At 40.9% G+C, this 8854-nt stretch overlaps 1 protein-coding gene across 1 annotated transcript; it reads right to left on the reverse strand.

Moving 5' to 3' along the window:
• Nucleotides 1–5030: 5030 nt before the first annotated feature.
• On the reverse strand, nucleotides 5031–6290 carry Ubtfl1 (upstream binding transcription factor like 1). Its single transcript, XM_050120594.1, has one exon. The coding sequence runs from the start codon at nucleotides 6288–6290 to the stop codon at nucleotides 5031–5033; it is 1260 nt and encodes a 419-aa protein (XP_049976551.1).
• Between the last annotated feature and the right edge of the window lie 2564 nt (nucleotides 6291–8854).

Consider the following 8854-nt stretch of genomic DNA (forward strand, 5'->3'; position numbering starts at 1 on the left):
GGGAGGGAGGGAGGGAGGGAGGGAGGGAAGGAAGGAAGGAAGGAAGGAAGGAAGGAAGGAAGGAAGGAAGGAAGAAAACTATCTTTTTTTCATTTTAGGTGTGACCTATCCCTGTTCCCACTCTCTCCCCTCTTCCCATTCCCTCCATCTTCCTCCCATGGCACCCCCATCCATTCCTCAGACAGTATAAGGCACGTTGCTTTGGGGAGCAAAGGCCCTCCCTACTATATCTAGGCTGAGCAAAGTATCCATCCAAAAAAAAAAGGGTTCCCAAAAAGCCAGTACAAGCAGCAGGAAAAATTCTGGTGCCTCTGCCAATGGCCCCACAGTCTGCTCCAGCCATACAGCTGTCAACAACATTCAGAGGGTCCAATTTGGTCCTATGCTGTTTCCTTCCATGTCCTGCTGGAGTTGTTGAGCTCCATTAGCTCAGGTAAATTGTCTCAGTGGTTGTCCCCATCATGGTCTTGACTGCTTTTCTCATATTCTCACTCCTCCCACTCTTCAACTGGAGTTGGGGAACTCAGTCCAGTGCTCCACTGTGGGACTCTGCCTCTATTTCCATCAGTTACTGGATGAAGGTTCTATGGTAACATGAATGGTGACATCAATCTGACCACAGGGTAAGGACAGTTTGGGCACCCTCTTCACTATTGCCTGGGATCTTAGCTGGGATCATCCTTGTGGATTCCTGGGAATTTCTCTAGTGCCAGGTTTCTTGCTAGCCCTATAATGGCCCTCAATGAAAATATCTCTTTCCTTGCTTTCTCCATCTCTGTCCCTCCTCCATCTCTACTGTCCTGATTCCTCAAGTTCTCCTCCCCCTTCCTATTCTCCTCTCCTCTTCCCCATCCACCTTCCCTTCTCCCCCACACCCATGCTCCCAATTTTGTCAGGAGATCTTTCTTAGGGTTCACCTTGTTACTTAGGTTCTCTAGGGTCATGGACTATAGGCTCGTTATCCTTTGCTTTACATCTAGTATCCACTTACGAGTGAGTACATACCATGGTCATCTGTCTGGGTCTGGGTTACCTCACTCAGGATGTTTTCTAGTTCGATTCATTTGTGTACAAATTTCACAGTGTCATTGCTTTCTACCACTGAGTAGTACTCCATTGTGTAAATGTAGCACATTTTTCTTATCTATTCTTCAGTTGAGGGGCATCTAGGTTGTTTCCAGGTCCCAACTATTACAAATAATGCTGCTATGGACATAACTGAACAAATGCCCTTTAAGTATGATTGAGCATCCTTTATGTATATGCCTAATAGTGGTATTGCTGGGTTCTGAGGTAGGTTGATTCCCAGTTTTCTAAGAAACTGCCATACTGATTTCCAATGAGGTTGTACAAGTTTCCATTTCCACCAGCAATGAATTGGTGTTTTTCTGCTCTACTTCCTCTCTAGCATAAGCTGTCATTGATGTTTTTGATCTTAGCCATTTTGACTGGTGTAAGATGATATCTCAGCATCATTTTGATTTGCATTTCCCTGATGTCTAAGGATGTTGAACATTTTCTTGTCTTTTTGCCATTTGAAATTCTTCTCGTGAAAATTCTGTTTAGTTCTGTACCCCATTTTAATGGATTATTTGAAATTTTGATGTCTAATTTCTTGAGTTCTTTATATATTTTGTAAATCAATCCTCTGATGTGGGGTTAGTGAAGAACTTTTCCCATTCAGTAGGCTGCCCTTTTGTCTTATTGACTGTGTCCTTTGCTTTACAGAAGCCTCTAAGTTTCAGGAGGTCCCATTTATTTATTGTTGTTCCTAGAGTCTTTGCTATTGGTGTTATATTTTGCAAGGGGTCTCCTGTGCCCATGCATTGAAGGCTACTTCCCACTTTCTCTTCAATCAGGTTCAGTGTGGTTGGATTTATATGAGGTCTTTAGTTGCTTTGGACTTAAGTTTTGTGCATGGTGATAGATATGGATATATTTTCATTTTTCTGCATGTTGACATCCAGTTATGCCAGCACCATTTGCTGAAGATACTTTCTTTTTTTCTATTGTATAATTTTAGCTTCTTTGTCAAAAATCAGGTGTTCATAGGTGTGCGGATTAATATCTAGACTTCTATTCAATTCCATTGGTCAACCTGTCTAGTATTTTTTTTTTGCCAGAACCAAGCTGTTTTTATTACTGTAGCTCTATAATAGAGCATGATGTCAGCAATGGTGATGCCTCCAGAAGTTCCTTTATTATAGAGGATTGTTTTTGTTATCCTGGGTTTTTTTGTTTTCCCATATGAAGTTGACTAATATTCTTTCAAGGTGTGTGAAGAATTGTGTTGGGATTTTGATGGGGATTTCATTGAATTTGTAGATTGCTGTTGGGACCTTTTAAAGAGGACTAATATGGGTCAGCCGCAGAATGCATGGCTCCAATTTCCACACTTCATGTCAGACACAATGTTAGGAATTTGCTCATCAGGCATATTCCTATGATTAGAAACCAATATTTAAGTCCTAAGGAGGGGAAAGTGATCAACAAGGACATGCCATCTCTTACTAAACTGAATGTCTTTGGCTGTTCTCCAGCTAGGTTACAGTAGTGAAGTCCTATAGTTAGGTTCCCTGAGAGGCAAGCATATAGAAAGAGGGACCATGACTAAGTAGTAAAGATGGCAAGCTTCCAAGAAAGCTAGCTTGCTCCTCCTCAGACAAAAATCTGCACCTTGAAACAGTCCTGATGGACTTTTCTGCTTCCTGTAACCTCTCCCCCCCACACACACACACACACACGCGCACGCACACACACACACACACATCATTTACGGACCAAACAGTGACGTTCAAGGCCAAAGCAGGGTATGTTTACACCACTGATGTGGGCCAATCAGCCATCCTGTCGTTTAGGGGATGAAAAACCCAGCACTGCCAGAGCCAGAAGTTTTAAGCTTCAGAGGCTTTCCCCTGCTTTCTAGAAAGTCTTTCTGTCTGTGTATGTCTCCCTCTCTCTAAAAGAAGCCTTTCTCTAATGACTGGCATTGTGTCCTGTATTTGAGATTCTTCTGCTGCCATCTCTCAGGACCATGTTTTCCCCATGCCTTTTAATTCTTTAACTGAGAGAGAAAATGAACCAAACCCAGATTCCCTGACGGTAACAATAGATGACAACATTACCTATGCTTAACTTCAGGGCTTATTCTAGGAGCAAATGACAAGCAGCCTCTTGTAGCCAAAGGAGGCTGTAGCCAGGTGTAGACCCACCAGTCAAATCTTTTCAGCTTGAAGTTGCTGAAACTTTTACCTTCTCCTCTTAGCTTGTTCTTACTGGACTTACACATGGCAGGCAATGTTCTTGCATGGACCCTTACAGTATGAGGCCTACCTGGAGGAAAGATTCTCAACAGCCCTGCTTCTAGCTAGAGCTGAGGCCTGGAATATCTTGTGTCATTGTGTCCTCCTCAAACGCCTGCTCCAGAGGAGCTGGGGATGCTCATATTTGCTTTCCAGGCCTTGCTGGGGACTAGGGTAAGAATACCATGCATCTGAGTTGTGCATTATCAGTGGCCATTCCTATAAATTTGGATATCCTAAACCAAATCTACAAAACTCTAAACCATTTTCATGTTTTTCCAATCTTAGGACTATAGGTACCTTAATTCTATTAAGAGACAGTAACTTCCATTTGAGACAACAAAATCTTGTCTCCATATTTTATAGGAATGTCTGCTACAAATGGTTGAATGGACCCCATATACTTTTCATCTCTCCACTTTGGCTTTCAGGACTTTTAATTTCCCAGATTGGGGATGCAAGATCAATCAAAATAAAAGGTGATGACTAAACAGACCACTTTTGTGGCCCCAAAGTAGAAATAGTAACAGTACTCTCCGTGTGGGTCTAGAGAAGTCTGAGGATTACACTATAGAAAATACCATCACTATATGATTAAAGATAGGACAAAATTAATAAATATCATTCATTAAAATTGTTTAATTGTATGTGTAGAAATTCACTTTTGGCAACATGTTACAACTTAATTCAAATTCATATATCAACACAGTTACACAGCAGCAAATCTTGTAAGTTTCAGCTGAAAATTTTTAAAAAGACACAAATTTATCACAACATGTTTAGAAGCATAAGCAAATCAGAGAGGGGTACAAAATTGTGCAAAATATGCACCCAAATAATTTTTTGGGAGACCACATAAACAATGATTCAAGATAATAATGACAATACACTGTAAATTTAAAAAAAAACTATTTTGGCAAATTTCACCTTAAGTAAATGATAAATATTTGAAGTGATACATTTATTTAACTGGATTTAAACATTATGTGCTGTAAATATTTATAAAAACATCCTAGTACTTTATTAATATGTAAAAGTTTTACAATCCATGTGGGAGCTAAAAGAAATAAAATGAATTTTATGTACAAATATTAAAATCTCAAAGGTTTTAAACAAATACTATAAAAAAGCTAATATTTATGAAAACAGCTTAGACTATTCAGAAGCAAAATGATAAAAAAGTAACATTAAATATATTTAAAATGCCACTAAGAAAATAATCAGTTGTGTGGTGCTGATGAGTGTATTAAAAACATCAGATAAGGTCAGAGAATAGAATATTTATCTGTATCTATCTGTTCATGTGTCTACTTATCCTGAATATCAAACGTGAGATTCGCTGTTTGAAACAGCAAGGACTAAAAGACCCTTCCTAGAATTAACTGATACCACTTGTCTACACGATGCCTAAATTTGTAAAACTGGCTCTGTTCTTTGTTTGAATAAAATGTAAATAACTTTTGCATGCTGTCTCGGGATCTTTCTAAACCTATGAACCTGATGAAGACAACACTGTGGCAAACTCCCTTCTCCCCACACTGTATTCCTTTGTATTTAGTTTGTATTTAGTAAGTAAAGGAAGGATGCAGGATAAAAAAAAAAAAAATAAATAAGGAAGTACAAAAGCACAGAGAAGACCAGTCCCTCTCCGTCCGGGATGCCCTGGCTTTTAAACTATGATTTAGGGTAGAAAAGTGACTAAAATGAAGGCTAAATTTGAGAAGTCCACTAAGGAACGTGCCCATCATCTTCATCTTCACTGCTAGCGGAGTCCGAGGAGCTGCTAGAGGAGTCCGAGGAGCTGCTAGAGGAGTCCGAGGAGCTGCTAGAAGAGTCCGAGGAGCCGATGGGGTCTTCCTCTTTGCCATTTTCCATCATATTCTGCCCGCCTGCCTGGGAGCCACCATCATAGCCCTGAATAGTCTCTGAGGAATCTGTTTCAGGAGGTAGCAGCCCTTCTCCAGAACTGGATTGGAGCCCCTCCGTTGCTGAGGTGGACTGATGCTCTGTTTCTCCAAATTTGGGGCTTCTGCCCCCAGACATGGCCAAGTTCTTTCTCTTACCACAAGTGGCTTTTGCCTCTCGATATGCGGTGGCTTCCTCGGGAGACAATCCCTTGAGCCAGAGGTCCATCTCCACCCAGTACTCTTTCTGTAACTCTTCGACCTGACGGTTATAATGCTCTCTCAGGCTCCCTGGGACTTGATGCCACCGTCTGCTAATCTCAACCCAACGTTCCCTTAAGGGTAGATGCTGCAGCTCCGTACTTGACCATGAATCTTGGTGAAATTTGTGATATGCATTTATAGGGGGTTTCTTGGGTTCTCCCTGAAATTTTATCACTGTAGAAAATGTTTTGGGAAATTCTGTTTCTAGAGGAGACCTTATGTTTTTCATATCTCCTTGTGGTTTCTTAGGGGCTTTAGTTTGGGGGCTCGTGGACACTCTATATTTCTTATAATACTCTATACCAGGGTGAGTTTCCTTGAATTTAGCCAGTTTTTCCGGAAATTCTTGTTTCTCCTTCTGGAACTCCTGAATATATCTGTCCTTGATCTCCTGTGGCAGCTGCTTGTATTTCTCAGCCAGGATTTTGGTCAGCTGTCGGCTGTTGTACTTGGGATACATCTGAGAGTATTTCTCCAGATGCTCCTTGTAGAAGCGCAGATAGGCAGTCAGGGGTCTTTTGGGGAAGTCGGGATGCTTCTCGATTGCCTTACTTCTGGGAGTTTGTTTGACATATTCGGAGGCTTCCAGCAGTAACTCTGACAGTGTGCGGGACTTCCTCAGACAATGGGAGATCTTCGTCCACTTCTGTCTGCACATTTCTCCCGAAAACTGCCCAAAAGCCACTTTGTTCCAGTCTAGGTCTTCCAGGGTTTGTTTGAATCCTCTGGAGTCATCCGAGGGGATAATATTCTTCATGCATTCCAATAACTTCAGATTGTCTCTTTTTGACCACAGATGTTGATTATCAGGCGATGCCATTACTACTTTAGGTTCTGTGCCCACTAATTTCTTAGTAGTGTGAACACCTCAACAGGAGCTCAAACTGCTCAGTCACACACACACACACACACAACTTAGTAGGTGGTTTCTGGATCCACAGTTTGGGGAATCTGTATTTATGAGGAGAAATAAAAGAATATTAGACTTGATTATTGGAATTTACCAAAAACACCGGGTATCACTTGTAACATATTGCTTATATACACCTATTTTACTGTTAGCAATGTAAATTGAGAGTTTCTCCTTTTGAAACAGAAGTTATTTGCCTTATATATAATTCAGTTACATCCTCTGCAGCCTCCTTTTCCAAATATTACTAGAACTTCCCTGAAAAATGAAGGAAGGAAGTGAGGCATGGTGGTTTGCATCTTTAGTCACAGCACCAGGGAGATAGTTTTCTGTACATTCAGGGGTACATATCAAATTCTAGGGCAACCAGGGCTATATAGAGATCCTCAAAGAACACAAGTGAATGAAATGAACACCACGCTGAGGAAGCTTAGATGTCAATAGGAAGGAAGGAGGGAGGGAGGGAAGGAAGGAAGGAAGGAAGGAAGGAAGGAAGGAAGGAAGGAAGGAAGGAAGGAAGACCTGGTGGGGATGGGAGAACAAGACAAAATAGAGAAATGACTAAATGACTAGAAAGAAAATAACTTTCCTACTCCAGTGCCCTAAATGTGGCTGCTCTCTGGACAGAGCCAAGATGTCCATCACTTACATGCAAATGAGCCAAAAACAGGAGATGAGCCACTGAATTCCCTAGACATCCAGCTGTGGCCTTGTCATGGTTTGAGTGTGAGTCTGTAATAAAGGATGGTTTTATAGAGTTTTCAGGGACTCTGCACTCAACGGTAAGGGCTTTCCGCTGAATCATCACGCAGGGTTTCAAACAGGCACGTCATTACCACCTTTGTAGTTTTGTTTGGCCACTCTTTCTAAATACATAAGACTCAGTAAAAGTATTGCCTGGCTCATAAAGATTCTTTAAAATATCTGGACCCGAGAGCTTGAACACATAGCCACAACCCTGAGGGCTGCTGTTCTCACATCAGTGTTGCACTTTCTCTGGAATGCAGTTCACTAGATCACTCTGAATATTCTCACTATTTTTTTCACAAATGTGCTCTGAATCTCACCTAAGCCAAATTACTTGCAGTCTGCTAAGCCATTTGTTGTGTTTGCGTGTATCTAGTTTCAGGGCTGAACGCTCCGGGATGGGCTATCAACAAAAGGGCTCATCCTTGGGAGAGGTTGATTCTCTTGAAGGAGAACTCTTGAGAGTAAATTTCTGAATACTAAAGAGTAACACTGAGAATTATTTTTAAGTGTAAAGTAAAAATGATGGACCCATCCATCATTTAAAAATTCTCTGCAAAGAAAACTTACTATAAGATTAGCTGGATCTGTATAGAAAACTTACCTTTAACTTCTTAAATTGAGTCAGAATCAACATTATCAATGACAGCTTTTTTTCCTCTCAGGCTCCTCCTGTCTGCAGCTCCCAAGCAGCACTGAGTAAAACTGAGTAATTTCAATTATTGTTTTTATTTCCTTAGTGCTAGGGATAGAACAAAACGTGTGCTACGAAAGCTATTAGAGAGCTAGTCCCTACCACTAGGAGCCCATTAAATGTATGTTAGTAGATAAATATGTCCTAATATACAAATAAAATATTATCTTATAAAAAGCTTTAAGCTGGGCGGTGGTGGCGCACACCTTTAATCCCAGCACTTGGGAGGCAGAGGCAGGCGGATCTCTGTGAGTTTGAGACCAGCTTGGTCTACAAGAGCTAGTTCCAGGACAGGCTCCAAAGCTAGAGAAACCCTGCCTTGAAAAACCAATAAATAATAAATAAATAAATATAAAAATAAAAAAGCTTTAAAACATATTGACACACAACACTGTAGCTTCTTATACCGTGGAAAGTTTCATACACATAGCATTTTATGAATTCTATAATGTACACTAAGTTTAGATCCCATGTAAAAACAGAACGCTATGATATCACCATACATTCAAAATTTAAATTCACAAGAAACATAAATGGAAAAAATATCATGAATTTTAAATTTTAAAGTCATGATGATAGATTAAAATTCTGTTTTTTTGTTTGTTTGTTTGTTTGTTTGTTTGTTTCCCCGAGACACGGTGTCTCTGTGGCTTTGGAGCCTGTCCTGGCACTAGCTCTGTAGACCAGGCTGGTCTCGAACTCACAGAGATCCGCCTGCCTCTGCCTCCCGAGTGCTGGGATTAAAGGCGTGTGCCACCATCGCCCGGCATGGGAACCAGTGCACTGGGGCCGAGACTCATAACCCACGCAGGAGGAGAGTTCAAGCAAAATTCTGTAGTTCTAGTGAAATTGAAAATAATGGCAATCTCCTTGTTAACTATGACCAATCCATTTATTTGAGAATCTTTGAACTCAGGGAAAGAAATATAAAGTCATGTACTCAGGATTTCAACTCACCTCCAGATCCTCTTGCAGGGAAGTCTGCCATTTGCTTCAGGGGTTCTGTGTCTTCTGGACTCTCTGGATAGCAGTT

The sequence above is a fragment of the Alexandromys fortis genome, unplaced genomic scaffold (assembly GCF_014885135.2).
Source record: "Alexandromys fortis isolate MF-2015 unplaced genomic scaffold, M_Fortis_MF-2015_v1.1 scaffold_171, whole genome shotgun sequence".
Classification (NCBI taxonomy): Eukaryota; Metazoa; Chordata; class Mammalia; order Rodentia; family Cricetidae; genus Alexandromys; species Alexandromys fortis.

What these genes read in the sequence shown, in the direction of transcription:
- Ubtfl1 (XM_050120594.1), bottom strand. Translation starts at nt 6,290, where the DNA reads ATGGCATCGCCTGATAATCAACATCTGTGGTCAAAAAGAGACAATCTG.